The 15,337-nt window shown below is 36.5% G+C and overlaps 1 protein-coding gene across 19 annotated transcripts in view; it reads right to left on the bottom strand.

The window, feature by feature from the left end:
• PCED1B (PC-esterase domain containing 1B) overlaps positions 1 to 15,337 on the bottom strand; it is a 145,483-nt gene that overhangs the window by 55,320 nt on the left and 74,826 nt on the right. For 17 of the 19 annotated variants that reach the window (XR_001517327.2, XR_003047780.1, XR_003047782.1 and 14 more), the window contains exon 3: positions 2,164 to 2,333. Coding sequence is in view for 5 of the 19 variants with exons in the window: in XM_015593188.2 (XP_015448674.1) it covers positions 2,164 to 2,171 (8 nt within the window). In the remaining 14 variants the exon portion in view is untranslated. Of the gene's footprint in view, positions 1 to 4; positions 1,748 to 2,163; positions 2,334 to 14,591; positions 14,729 to 15,337 lie in introns of those variants that run through there. The other 2 variants (XM_015593187.2, XR_001517329.2) reach the window with 2 other exon arrangements.

Here is a 15,337-nt window from a genome sequence, read left to right on the forward strand (position 1 = left end):
AGAGGATTATTCAATGCTGGAGATGCAATTATGGCCTAAGTTAGGGTATCTCTTCTGTTTCTAAATAGGATTTTTAAAATTTTACTGAAAATGACTGAAAATAACACTGTAAACAGTGGCTTCCGGTCAGACTCTTTTCAGATGAATATTTGCTTTGTAAATAAAATGATTGACCCAAATTGCATCATTCGTTTTATAAATCAGTTGTGTAACACTGTCCTCATTCTTCTGGTAAAATACCAGGCTTAGAATATTTTTCCAAATTATTTGCACAAATAATGTTACTGGTTATTTTCTCATTGCCTTCCTTTCTTTTACCTTTAGGATAATTCTTTCCTTAATATATTTCATTGTAGAATCTCTGAAATATATTTAAATAAATGAAGATGGAGAATTATAAATTACTTTCACTTCTCTGAATCTGATGTTTACCAGTTTAATTAACCTCTAACTGTAAATCTTTGACCCATATGTCAGTATTCTATTTTCTTAGTCATGATTTCTAAGTGACGCCTAACAGTCACCTTATATTTTGGTCTCAGGACAAAAGACTCTGTGTTTATTTTCTATATATGCATTTATTCTTGGTGATGCATGCTAGTTAAATCATCAAGTAGTTTTAAAATACATGACAAAAATAGCTGAGAATAAAGAAATGTCTCTTTGTTGCTGATTGAATAAACTCTGTGACTGTGCCAGGATCCAATTTAAAATAAATTCAAGACTAATTATCTTATTCCTCAAGCTCGTTCCTCTTTTCAGTAAGTGAAGTCAATATTCACTTAGTTGCTCCACGACAGAAATTGCAAGATCATCTGTGATTCCTTCCTTGCCTTCATCCACCGGAAGCAGAGTAGATTCTATCTTCTCTGCTCAAGTCCACTTCTCTTCCTACAGTTTCCACCTTAGTTTGAATCTGAAATCTTACTGTGGCTTCCTAATTTATCTTCCCACATATGTTCTTTTCTTCTTCCACCCCATTTTCTAACCTGCAGTCTTTGCTGTTTCTAAGATGCAGATCATCTAATTTCACTTCCCTTTCAGAGACTGAACTAACTTGTTAAATCATGTCAAAATCTTTCTGAAAATACCAACCCTTCTGCCTTTTCTTAATCAGGCATAATAGCCAGATACATAGCATTACCTCTGTGAGGGCTGAAGATCCCAAATTGACAAGGCATCTGGGTTCCCTTGGATCACAATAATAACGAACACTTACTGAGTATACTATTCTGAGCCCTTTAAATGTATTAACTCTTTTACAAAATCGACAATAATAATTATTGCTTTCATTTATTGGGAGTCTATGTTCCAGACATCATATGTCCATTTTTAACCATCCTGCAGGGTAGATATTCCTGTCTCCAAGAGGAATATGAAATGAGGGAAAAGGCTTCCTAGAGGGTCGGGTTTTGCCCCAGGCCAGTCAGCTAGGAAGTAGCAGGGTCTGGATGTAGCCCAGGTCCTCCTGCCCCTGCTCTCTGCCCACCCCTAACACTGGGCACCTCACTGCCTCCTAGACAGGTGCCATTTTCATGCTTCATGCTTATAGTGGTGCCACATAGAGAATGGTGACATAAATGGAAATTAAAACATTATGGCAAAGTCAAGCACACTGTTTTGTTATTACCTTTAAGGAAATGAAAGCTGGGGCTGAACTGACAGCACCAAGTCCATCACTTAGCATGTCACTGCTTTGGTTTCAGGCAAGTGTCTGGTGACGGCAGGCTCAGAAGTCCTTGAGACCCTGGGACATTTTATTCAGATTGCTTATACTTCTCAGAAAAAAACCCCAGCAAAATGTAGGGTATTATTCAGATAGCTATATTAGCCCACAGTCTGAACGAGAATCTGTCTTTTGCAGAGTTTGATTAACCACAGACTTAAATTTTAAGAGGAAGTAGGCAAAGAAAAAAATCTACGAACCTTGCCCATCATATGCTGAATCTGTTAAAGAAAACTAGAGAAAGAGCTTATTATTTCTTTAAATGGAAAAGCTCCAAAAGGGAGAAAACTCCAAATATTTTGTCCGAATAAGTTCTCTCAGTGGTTGTCTTAAGATAGGGAATGTATTCATTGATGGCTAGGGACCAGGATCCAGCTCACAAGCTTGATGCAATCTTTACCTGTGGTTGTGTCTGATAATGAGGAATGCATACTTACATGTTCATGCAAGGACGACTTCCTTATTGTCATGTCCCTTCATCGCTTGGTCCAGAGGAAGAAGGAAGAGAGGTCAGGGGGTATGCCCCACTGTCACTCGTGCTGAGAGGAGGAAAAGGCAGTTGGGAGTTCCTCTTGGCCACTTGCCGATCTGTTGGGTCATTCTTGTCCTATCAGGAGAGAGACAGCACTTCCGTCAGTGGGCTTGGGTGGGGGCAGCAGACTCAGCCAGCTGGCAGGCATGCCCTTGTGGCCTCAGACTGCTCTGTAGAGGTGGCTCAGGGCTTCCTCTTTCAGAAGAAATTACGTATTGTCTGCCAGCTCGCTCACTTCATCTCAACCAATCCAACTTGCTTACTCAGACCAACGTTGGTATTATACTAATCATTTATTTTACATATTTAGGACAAGACTTAAAACCAATTTAGCTCTCAGTCTGTCACTTTCAGGCTAAAGTCCCTTATTTGTTGGTGCTTTGACCATGGAGTACCACCTAGGACCTGAAAAGATTTTTTTCCTGAAGGTCCTCAGTTAGAAACCACCAGGGTAACCTCATCTACACCTTCTCTTAATGAGATTTTTTGGTAATTGTTTGTTAATATCCCATTCAAAGCACTTTCCAACTTGAACATTCGAACCTTCCAACATTTTACTCCAGTGCAACAAAGTTAGCTTCAGCTCCAGTTCTGGATGAGTCTGTCAAAATCCTTGGCCATTCAGACACCCAACTGCTCCCATAACGGGGAGCAGACACTGGCTAAGCCATCTAGTTACCTGGGGGTACTGGAATTTAGGGGTGCAGCACTCATGACCACACTCAGATCTATTTCTTCACTTAAAAAAAAAAATATATAAGGTCCTTCAAGAAATCTACGATTTCTAAATCAGTTCATATAAAGAGAGAGTGCACAAACTGAAACTGAACTTTTGCCTTGTCTCCAGTAGGCTGAATGAGAGAGGAGGTAGAGCAAAAACCCTAGGCCTGATACCAACTATTGATAACATCGTAGTTAAAATGGACTGATAGTGTTTTTTGTTCCTTTTTTTTCTTTCTTCTCCCTTCTTCTCTCCCTCCCTTTCCTTCTTTTTCATAAAACAAACAAAAAATAATGACAACAAAAACTATCAGTTAAATTAGGGAGAAAACTGAGCTAGGATATTCAGATTTTTTTATACTGAGAATGAATGAATATATAGCATTTATTGCTAAATTAGAAGGAAATGTTATGGCTCATCTATACATATCAGCTTATTTGCAGACAGTGAGGCAGCAAATGAGGAGGAGCAATTAGAGCCACCAGAACCGTTACATTTTAGCTGTATGATCTGCCACTCCTGGTCTGTAGGTAGTAGCGGATTGAAGAACTAGGCAGCGAACTAAGACTGGGGATAAATCCAGAGCATAATACAAACTCCAAAAACACCCAGATGTCCGAGAACTAGAGCAAGAGTTGGGCAACTCCAAAAGCTGTAGAGATTAGATACAAAATATAAGAGAATAAATGGGTAAGGTCTGTTCTTTGTATGTACACTCACTTTGCAGATTAAACATGCATAAATAGTCTCTACTTCCTCCAAGATTATAGTGTATATTTTTCTTGACATTCTTCAAGTTCTTATTATATCTCTTGTTTTGCCACTCCTCATGGAAAGAGAAAAAGACCTCTATACCACAAGGAAAAAAACAAATAAAAAGTATAATGGTAAACGAACATTAACACTCAGCCTCAGTGTTGGTGCAATAGGGAATAGAGGGGATTGTGGCAAACTGGGGAACACATGTGCTATTTAAGTGAGCAGTAGCCACTTCTAGCAGATTGCTTCATGGGGAAATATGGCCTCAGCATTGCCAGCTATTCTAATTTTTCAAAAAGAAAAGATGTAAATATAGATCTTTTTTTATGAGATATATTCTGTTTTTCAAACATTGGCTAAAAAAAAAAAAAAAAGGACCGTATTGGTAAAACCAAACATCTTTGCAGTTATTGTTTTTATTTCTGTCTAGACAGTGAAGGAGTCAAATTCAAGCAAACATCTGGGAATCAGGGACAACACAGAATCAGATCAAATTGGGGCGGTGAATAGGAGACCAGTAAGCAGAAGCTACAACAGTGCCAGGGATAGAGAATTCTGAAACTATCCTTCCCTCAAGAACACTTTCCTGTCTAGCTATAGCAGAAGCCAGTTTCCCAGGCAACGTCCAGTCTGGCATAGCCTGAAAACTTATGTGCTTCTGCAATGCAGCATCTCTTTTTGATAGGCCAATTTTGGCACAATTTCTCAGAGTCTTGCCAAGCCAAGAATGGAAGCTAAGATGGTGTATTGAGTAGCAGCTCCCTGTCATGGCAAATTTTAACACTTCTCTTAAGTACAGAATTCTTAATGAATTTTCATTTCTTAGTAGCTCATTGATATCAGCTTCTTAAAGCCTTAACGCCTCATAAGTATCTTTTAGTTGTTGTTTTTATTTTATTTATGGTGCTTACAATGAATACAGATGATTGGGTATATTTTAACACCAACATACTGATACTGTAGTTGATCTGATGGTTTTTAATATTTCTTCACAATTGGGTAGAGCTCGGTGGTCTGTTTTCAGATAGGTTCTCAGGTTTACTCAAAGATGAACTTAAAAATATTTGTTTTCTTTGTAAGGAATAATAATAATAAAATACTGTAGGGCCATATTAATAACCATACTACCTAGAACTTTAGAAAGGCTTCCAGATAACTTCAAACAAATATCTATTTTGTTTTTAAGGGCACTTGGGAAATAGAATTTAAATGAACCACTGTGCTTTTTAATCCACATCTCATGTGCCCTTTACTGTTTAACTGTCGTTATTTTTTTTCCTTCTTATTCGATAACAAGATAGTTATCAGTCTAATGTAGCAGGGGAATGCCATAGGCACACTGGATCTTGGTATCAGCAAGGCATTTGGCAATGCCTGTTATCATAGCCTTATAAGTAAGATGGAGAAATACATATGGGCTTGATGACAGCATATTTTAGTGCATTCATTGTTAGTCATCTACATTCAACATTTGACACATCATTCAACATTGATTTAGCAAATATTTATAGGGTACATACTATGTACTAGGAACTGCTGTGGTCTACAGATATGGGAATAAATATTAATTCTTTTTTCTCAGTAGAGGGCACTGAGAAGCAAAGAGAGGTTTTAAAGAAGATATGTGTGTGTGTGTGTGTGTGTGCGCGCGCGCGCGTATGAATTATATATACATATATGTATAAATATATATGCAATTTAAAAAAGATAACTAGCCTTGAATGAAGAATATTCACCAGCAGTGAATATTGTAATATAAAAATAATTTTGAAATGTCATCGGTGAAACATGTTATATCATTATATATAATATCATATAATATATATTAATTAATAGACTGTTTTAGAGCAGTTTTAGATTTATAGAAAAAGTATAGTGTTCCCATATATGCTCTCCATCCCTCCAAATACCTCGATTAGTAAATTTTGCATTAGTGGAGTACACTTGTTAAATTGATGAACCAATATTGATATATTATTTTAACCAAAGTCTTAGTTTACATTAGGGCTCACTCTGTGTTGTATATTCTATGGGTTTGTACCCACCACATTTCATAGATTTATAGAAAAAGTATAGTGTTCCCATATATGCTCTCCATCCCTCCAAATACCTCAATTAGTAAATTTTGCATTAGTGGAGTACACTTGTTAAATTGATGAACCAATATTGATATATTATTTTAACCAAAGTCTTAGTTTACATTAGGGCTCACTCTGTGTTGTATATTCTATGGGTTTGTACCCACCACATTTCATAGTGTCATGTATCATTATGCATCACTATATCATGTATCCACAGCTACAGTATCTATACAGAATAGTTTTACTAACCTAAAAATACTTGTGCTGCACCTACTCATCCTTCTCTTCCTTAGCAACCTTGACAAACACTGATCTTTTCACTGTCTCTATAGTTTGCCTTTTCTAGAATGTCATATACCTAGTTGGAATCATTAAGTATGTAGCCTTTTCTGACTGGTTTGTTTGACTTAGTAATAATATGCCTCTAAGCTTCATGCCTGTCTTTTCATGGCTTGGTAGTTCATTTCATTTTGCCACTGGATACTATTTCATTATGTGGATGTGCTACAGCTTGTTTATCCATTGACCTATTGAAGGACATATTGGTTGTTTCCATGTTTTTGAAATTATGATAGAGCTGTTATAAACATTGAAATGCAGGCTTTTGTGTGGCTATAATTTCCCAATTATTCGGGTAAGTACCAAAGGAGCATGATTGCTGGGTTGTATGGTAAGACTAAGTTTAACATTGTAAGAAACTGTCAAATTGTCTTCTGAAGTCGTTGTACCATTTTGCATTCCCACCAGCTATGAATGGATGTTCCTGTTGCTCTACATTCTTGCCAGCATTTGATTTTGTCATTGTTTTGGATTTTGGTCTATCTGATAGTTGTGTCGTTGTTTTAGTTCACGATTCCCTAATGACATATGATGTTGAGCATCTTTTCATGTGCTTATTTGCCATCTATATTTTCTTTGGTAACATATCTGTTCAGATCTTTTGCCTGGTTGGGTTGTTTGTTTTCTAATTATGGAGTTTTGAGAGTTATTTACATTTTGGATACAAGTTTGTAAAGCAGAAGTTTTTACTTTTAATGAAGTCTCACTTATCAATTTCTCTTTCATGAATTGTGCTTTTGCTGTTGAATCTAAAAACTCACCGCCAAACTCAAAGTCACCTAGATTTTCTCCTATTCTATCTTCTAAGAGTTTTAGATGTTTATATTTTACATTTAGGTCTATGATCCATTTTTGTGAAAGGTGTAAGGTCTGTGTTGATTATTCCTTTCATCATCATCATCATCATCATCATCATCATCATCATCATCATCATTATTACATGGGCATATCCATTTGTTCCAGCACCATTTGTTGAAAAAGCTATCCTTTCTCCACTGAATTGCTTTTACTACTTTGTCAATGATCAATTGATTATATTTGTTTGGGTCTCTTTCTGGGCTCTTTATTTTGTGCCATTGATCTGTTTGTTTATTCTTTCACCAATACAACACCATTATAGCTTTATAGCAAGAATTAAAGTCAGATAGTGTCAGTTCTCTGGATTTGTTCTTCTTCAATATTATGTTAGCTATTGTTAATCTTTTGCCTCTCCATATAAACTTTATAATTACTTGGTTGATAGCCACAGAATAACTTCCTGGGATTTTTATTAAGTTTGAGTTGAATCTGTAGACCGACTTGGAAAAAAATGATATCTTAACAATATTCAGTCTTTTTATATGTGAGCATGGAATAACTCTCTATTTATTGAGATCATCTTTGATTTCTTTCATCAGAGTTTTATAGTTTTCATCATATAGATACTGTGCATATTTCTTTAGCTTTATACTTAAATATTCTTTTTTCTTTTTTTTGGTGAATTTAAATGATATTGTGTTTTAAATTTCAAATTCCAGTTGTTCATTGCTAGTATATAAGAAAGTGATTACTTTGGTATATTAACCTATATCTTGTAACCTTGCCATAATCACTTATTAGTTCCAAGAGTTGTTTTTTTGTCAATTCATTGGGATTTTCTATAGACGATCATGTTATTTTTGAGCAAAGACAGTTTTATTTCTTCCTTCTCAATCCATGTGTTTTTTCTTTCCTTAAAAAAAAAAAAAAAAACTTATTGCATTAGTTAGGACTTCTATACAATGTCAAAAGGGAGTGGGAACAAACATCCTTGCCTTGTTCCTGATCTTAGGGAGAAAGCATCTAGTTTTCATTAAGTATGACATTAAGTGTAGGTATTTTGGAAATGTTCTTTATCAAGTTGAGGAAATTCTCCTCTATTCCTATTTTGTTGAAGTTTTTAAAATTATGAATAGATATTGGTTTTTTTTCCAAGTGACTTTTCTACATTTATTGATATAATCACAAACTTTTTTCTTTAGACTGTTCATGAGATCAATTACATTAATTGATTTTCAAATGTTGAACCAGCTCATATACCTGGAATAAATCTCACTTCATCATGGTCTATAAATCTTTTTATACATTGTTGGATTTGATTTGCTAATATTTTGTTGAGAAATTTTAAATCTATATTTATGAGAGACATTGGTTTATAGTTTTCCTTTCTTTAATCTAATTTTGCTGTTAAAGGAATATTGGAGTCATACAATGAATTAGGAAGTATTGCCTCAGCTTCTACTTCTGGAAGAGATTGTAGAGAATTGCTATCAGTTCTTCCTTAATTGTCTGGTATAATTCACCAGTAAACCCATCTTGGCTTCGTACCTTCTGTTTTGGAAGATTAGTAATTACTGATTCTTTTTTTTTTAATAGATATAGGTTTATTCAGATTGTCTATTTCTCCTTGGTATGAGTTTTTGTATATTAGATCTTTCAAAAAAATAGTCTACTTCATCTAAGTTATCATATTTGTGGTCATAGAGTTGTTTATAATATATCTTTATTATTCTTTTAATGGTTATGGGGTCAGTAGTGATGGCCCTTCTTTCATTTCTCATGTTAGTAATTTGTGTCTTCTCTTTTTTTATATATCATTATATTTTAATGTGCAATTTTTATTACAAGTGAGGGCAGATAAGTTTCCTTTTAGCCAGTTTTATTTCTGTTATAAAATGCCAATTTATGTATTTTGCCTGCTTTTCTATTTTATCCAAGGTTTATTATGTATTAAATATGTTAACCTTTTGCTCTAGTGTACATGCTGCAAATGCTTTATTCTAACTTATTATTTTCCTTTTAATTTTGTGTTCACATTTTTCATACACGAGCTTTAGAGAAAGTCTTTCGGTATTTTTTAATTGTTTCTTCTTTTGTTGTGCTAAATAAAACCTAACATTTACTGATTATTTACTGTATCAGGCATTACATATAAAGTGATTTACATATATTATCTAAGTTAAACTTCCAACAATCCTTGTGATAAGTACTATTATCCTCATTTTATGTATGAGAAAACTAGGTACAAATAGGTGAGAATCCTGTTTCAGGTGAGCACAAAACTCGGACTCGATGCTAGGTACTGTAATACTGGAGACTTAGCCCCTAAACTCTACTGCCTCCTAGCAATGCATTCCCACTTGAATATGGTATGATTTATATACAGTTTTCAATGGATTTTATGTTTTTCTAAAGGGATGCTCATAAACATTCTATTTTGAAAATGTGAAGATTTCAAATTTCAAAACATATGGCTAGCCCTTGCAAAATAAAAAAAAATTCATTTAGTTTGGATTTGGAACTGATACATTCCCTTATTTGACTGATCTTGTGGAAAATTGGATTGATAGAATATTGGAAAATGTGGGAAGAATTGTAATAGAGACAAAGAAAATTTAGCAAATTTTAAAAAACAATTATTAACTACAGGAAAAAAACGGTAAAAAAAAATATAATCCCAGTGCATTCGACATTAAATTGTGAATACTGTTGCCTTGATATGTAATATTAAACTGTACTGGGACTGCTCTAAGCAGTCTTGTTTCTGGATTTTACTGCAACATGTTGCAGGAAATACATCTTCTATAATATAATACCGACCCCTCCTCTATCCACCATCATGTAGTTTTTTTGGGAGTTCTTTCCTCTAGATGAGGAAGACAATCAGAAGAAAAAGGAGTGTAGGTAGAGGGAAAAGAAATAGTCTGTATTACAGCCATCAACTTTTAGATGGCATTGACTTGTAAACATAATGAATATGGAAAGAGATTATTTCATTTTCTCATGATTCTCATTTCCTCCTTGAAACATAGCTCCAACTTTTAGAAATATTCCTAAAGAATAATTCCAAAAGACTAAAACAGGTCTCTTTTTCTCTCATACAAGAACACATTTCTTCATTTAACAAGTTAAATATATAGTGCTAATAAATAATTCACAATACTCAAAATGAAGACAATAACTTTCAGTGGAATTGCAAAACAGAATAAAGAGCCAGTCTCATTTTTGAAGAGAACAATTTCATTTACCATATAATATTGCCACAGCATATCTTTCCCTGCCTCATTAAAACTCTGGCCATATATTGCTGCTTTTCCCATCTAAGGAACATTCATTCTTTAAATAGAACATGGAACTCCTACCAGTGTGACCTTTCTGCTTGGCGGTCATCTGAGAATATTAACTAGAGTACTTTGTTCCACGGTTCTCAGAAGAGCAGGAGACCTTAATATTCATAGAAGCTTCATTGTTGAAAAAATTGAGCAGTCTGCCAAAAATGACTGACTTCCTTTGTTCTGAAGAAGTTTCTCTTGTGTTTGCAAGAGGTAGATAGCAAACAGACATTTATGGGTTGGGTCTAAACTAGTTCTAGTACTTGTATAAAGTCCCACCCCCTGAGATGATGCAGGCAGTGGGAAGACATCTGTTTCAGGAGCATGGGAGGAAGTTATCTGAAGGATGCTGGCAGCAAAGGACAAGCAGCCAGAAAGGTCTTAATACAATGTGATGAAGTGTTTCCACAGGTGTCAGAGCACGGCAAAAGGCATCAATAGCATGTGATACTTATTCAGTGTCAAGGTAAGTAGGCAGGAAACCTAGTTTGACTGATCTCGTGGATGCAGCTTAGTGAGGGCAAGAACAAGGCAAGGGACCAGCCCTGGAGAGACTGAGTAATGAAATGTGTTAAAAACAACAACAACAACTCAGGAAGACAAGTGCAGTTATCACAATTGGGTCTGAAATGGCAGACTCTGGAACAAACTGGTGAAACGTAATCAGCAAATGAAGTTAGACTGTTGGAGACTATCTGGTTGCCTCATACAACTTATAGGACTAGAGCAGTGTGCTGATCCTCATAAGGAAATTTATGTCACAGGGTGAAAATACAATTCTATCTTCTCAGTGAACCATGATTTAAGCTACTCGGGGCTGAGTGCATGGAAGCATGTCTTTATTACTAAAGGAGATGATAAAAAATGCTTGTAGTTTAAAAAGGTAATCCATAATTTTAAATTTTTTTATTTTGGAGGTCAGCCAAAATTCCAAATCTTCTACCTTATCTATCATAGTAATCCAGGTGAGTAAAGGTGGTCTGAATTATGGTGGTGATCGAGGGGATGGGGACAAGGTGAAGGACTGAACAATGACTAAAGTAAAGTGGGGGAATGGGCAAGAATCACGAGCAGGGAAATATTATAGAGAATGGCTTCCTGGTGTTAAAAGATAAACTGAGGCATATGAAAAATTTAGAGTTCATCTGAGCAAAAGTCAATTTGAATGGGGCATCGCCAACCCAGAAGTGGTTAGTTAGCAGTGCTCTACCAAAGGGAGCTCTGGGAGAGACTATAGAGAAAAAAGAAACAAACCGAGGAAGTTATTTATTGGCTATAGCTTAAAGCCTGGCTGGCTGTTTGTGATTGGTTGTCTTTAGCGTTTTGATTTCATAACCTTGAGACATTAATAGGCTTAGATTTTGGTTTGCTTAAGTAGGCTACCATAGCATTAGAGCCACTTCAGTCTAATGGTCTCCTCGTTTAGTTAATTTATCACTGGTTTCTGGGTTGGTTTGGCAAGTAAGTGGACAGTGATGCCAGCATAGAGTAGGGATAGTCTGATGCCTGGATCTAAACCTGACTCCATTTTTTACTTCCTGTGTGAAATTGAGTCAGCTGCTTAACCTCTCTGAGCTTTATCTGTGAAAGCAAGAATAGTTCTACTCGCAAAGTTGTTGTGAGAACTAAACGAGAATTTATAGCACTAACTTGGCAGATATCTTGAGCATCTACTAATTGCCAAACCCTGAATTCAAGATACTCTCAGTGTGCTAGAAGGGACATGCAAAAACGATTAACACACTGCAATGGGAGAAGTGTGAAAATGTGTGTGCATGAAGTGTCAGAGGAGCCAGGAATCATGCACTCTGCTTACAGATGTGGAGTGAGAGAGATGGGCATTTGAGCTAGACTTGAATACATTTTCACCAAAATGTGTTCCCCCTGTGATCTCAGACAAATTAATCTCCGTGAGCCTCAGTTTCTTCAGTTGGGGATAGCACCCATGTCAAGGAACGATTGTGAATGTTAAGTGGAATAATGCATGGAAAATGCTCAGCACAGTGCCTGGTATGCAGCAAGTACTCCATCGTTAGCTATCTTTATTATCTTGATTATCTTGATTACTGTGGAGAACTCTGGGAGTCAGTAAGCTCCGATGGACTCAATGACATATTAAGGTCACAGCTATTAGCAGGATCCAGGCTGCCAACTTTATGCTCAAAATGAAAGTAGAGCTCTGGACTCATCTAATCCTACTTTTTTTGACTGAAGATTCCAAATAGACTGTTGGATTTGTATAACACAGAGACTCCAGCATCTTTTCCCAAAGGAAAGTTTTGAATGAAGTCATTTAATGCTTGAATGAGCTCATGTCTAAAAGGATTACTCATTTTGACTGGTAATCAGTCTGCCATATGTATATATAAATTCACTTTTGCTTACTAGACATCTTTGGTTTTTTTTTCCAGGCTACATATTCCTCTTATTTCAGCCCTCAACACCCTGTTCTCTGCAGCCTATTTGACTTTCATATCAAAGGAAAACGAAAGCAAAAGGAGTAAGTTCTACATCCATTTACTGTCATTGAGGTTTAAAAACTCTTTGGAAAGAGTTTTAAAAGAGGCAAAAAATATAAAGCATAGCCTCCATTGATGAGATAGTTACTATTTTGTTTAAGTAAGCCAGATCTGTATGCAACGAGATAATAATAAAACGATAATTCTAGAATAACATATAGATGTTCCATGGTGATATGGGTAGACTGGATACACAGAGGAGACAAAGTAAATTAGTGTTCTATTGGGCAGGAGCTAATGAGGATGTATGGAGAGAAAACGGCCATCTCTTTGGCAAGTGCTGGTGCTAGATGCTCCGGATAGAATCTGGATGATTTTGAGTCAGTTCTAGAAAATGGTAATGGATGTGGGTTGGCAAAGAGAAAGCCAGGCAGGGGTTCTCATTAGGATCACCTGGTACTAAAAACAAAACAAAACAAAACCTGCACCCACCCAGGCCTTGCCCCCAGAAATTCTGCTTCAATTCCTCTGGGGCAGGAGGCCCAGGTATCCACACTTTCTGAAAGGTGATTCTAATGTTCAGTCAAGGCTGAGAACCTCTGCTTTAGTGCAAAGAACATATGACCGATATTTCCATGTATGTGTGAAGAGCTGTAGACTTGTGGTGAAAATTTCTTTTTCCTGATTGTAGTGGAAACATGGCTTCTTTCAATTTACCTCTGACAAAAGTAAAGTGAATGCACTAGGCTGTGCGTATGCTAACGTTCTCTTGGGGGAGATCAAGGCAAGGATGGCAGTGGTTATCCTCTGAGATCCAGTAGGATTGCTGGAGGTGATACTGGGGTACGGAATTAGGAAGAAACCTGGGGGTTCTCATAAAAAATTCTACGTCTCTGTGGATGGATTTAATTAAATTTATGGTATTGTGAAGCTGTCAAAAGATAAAAGAGTGATGAGAGTCTGAAAACAGACAGCTCAGGGCTTTGAAGTCAGCTGGATGCTCTTGTTAAGTGTTGCTTAAATTCATTCTCAGCTTCTCCATTGTAAATGGGCATATTCTTACTAACTTAAATGTTTGTTGTAAAGATATAATGGAATAATACGTGTAAAGCAGAGTGCTGTGCCTGTCACATAGACAATAATTATTAGTTAATATTACTGTTGTTTGAAAAGAATAAAGGTCTGTATGCACAAATCATCTATCCCAGACTCAGGATTTGAGTGGCTGCATGTAAAGGAGGCTTTCTTTGGAAATTGGTATAGACATTAAGGACCTTATGTTCCTAGTACAAAGGGAGTTGAGAGAAATTAGTTCACCCAAAGCCTGCAGGGAGCTGGAAAGAAGAAAGGCCTAGTGGAGGGATTCAGAGTGGAGATGTGGAGGCCACAGTCTCGGAGACCAGGGCAAGGAGGAAGTGAGTCAGAACAGATGGAACTGGCATGAGATCTCACCCATTTTGGAGACTGAAACTCAGAAACTGGGGCCACACTGAGGCAAGGCTTTCCCTTGTGCCCTTTTATGAACCAGGCTGGGATAGACAGCTTGAAAGATAATTTATGAGTTTTGGCTTTTTAGGTGATAATTCCAATTCAGAATTATATGAAGAAATGCACGTGAAAATATTCTCTAAATAACGAAATACTACGCGAAGAAAGTCTTATTGTTTTTCTGTGTAGAGTTTATACCTAGAGATTTCTTCAAATAATACTGAGCTTTGCAAAATAATACTTTGCACACTTCAGCAGGTTTCCGAGCACATTGTATTGAAGTGGGTACGTGGGGTTTGGGAGGGGGAGGGTGAGAGTGACTAAAAGGAGTGCCAGGCGGGGCTGGAGGAACTGACCCAAGACGTCTCTTCTGTGGATCCCAGGTCTGGAGCAGCAGAAAGTTATGCCAAGTGCTTGCCAAACATCTCGGGAGCCTTCTGTTTGGAAATTTGAAGGACACCCATTTTGTCTTAGGGCTAGTTGAAGTGAAAATGCCAAGCTGGAGAGAAACAAAACATAGGATTCAAGAGTTTGGCTCAGAGTCCAGGCTCATTAATTGTTTGCTGAAATGAAGACAAAATGTGCAATGGCGAGGTAGCACTAAAAAGGAGAGATGGCCTAGCAAATAATTCTACGGTGTTGGATTTGATGTTACTGGCAGCAGAAAGCCATTGTGTAGCCTTGAGTGGTGTTTATGGACCTGTAAACTATGAAAATTGAAGAAATAAATGTGTGTTCCAGGTCACTCAACCGTGAAGTGGACTTTAAAGAATATGTTCATCATAAGAATAATAGTGAGATTATGGACTCTTCTGAACAGGATTGTGTAAGGAAGGAAAACTTTTCTGTTTTTTGGCTGGTCTAATAATTAAATTGATATAAGACATATTAACAGGAGAAAAAAATTTTAATTTCCTTTGTAAGGGAGCCCATAGACTCAAAGACGTGTCCAAAGCATGCAGTTTTTATACCTTTTAGACAAAGAAACAATATATTTGTGAAGAATCGACAAGAGAAAGGGATTTGGGCTTCAAGTAGTACATTAGTGAAGAAGTTAGAAGGTTTTTTATACAGTCTTCTCAGCCCAGACTTCCCTATCTCT

This window comes from Pteropus alecto, unplaced genomic scaffold (genome assembly GCF_000325575.1).
Source record: "Pteropus alecto unplaced genomic scaffold, ASM32557v1 scaffold196, whole genome shotgun sequence".
Lineage (NCBI taxonomy): Eukaryota > Metazoa > Chordata > Mammalia > Chiroptera > Pteropodidae > Pteropus > Pteropus alecto.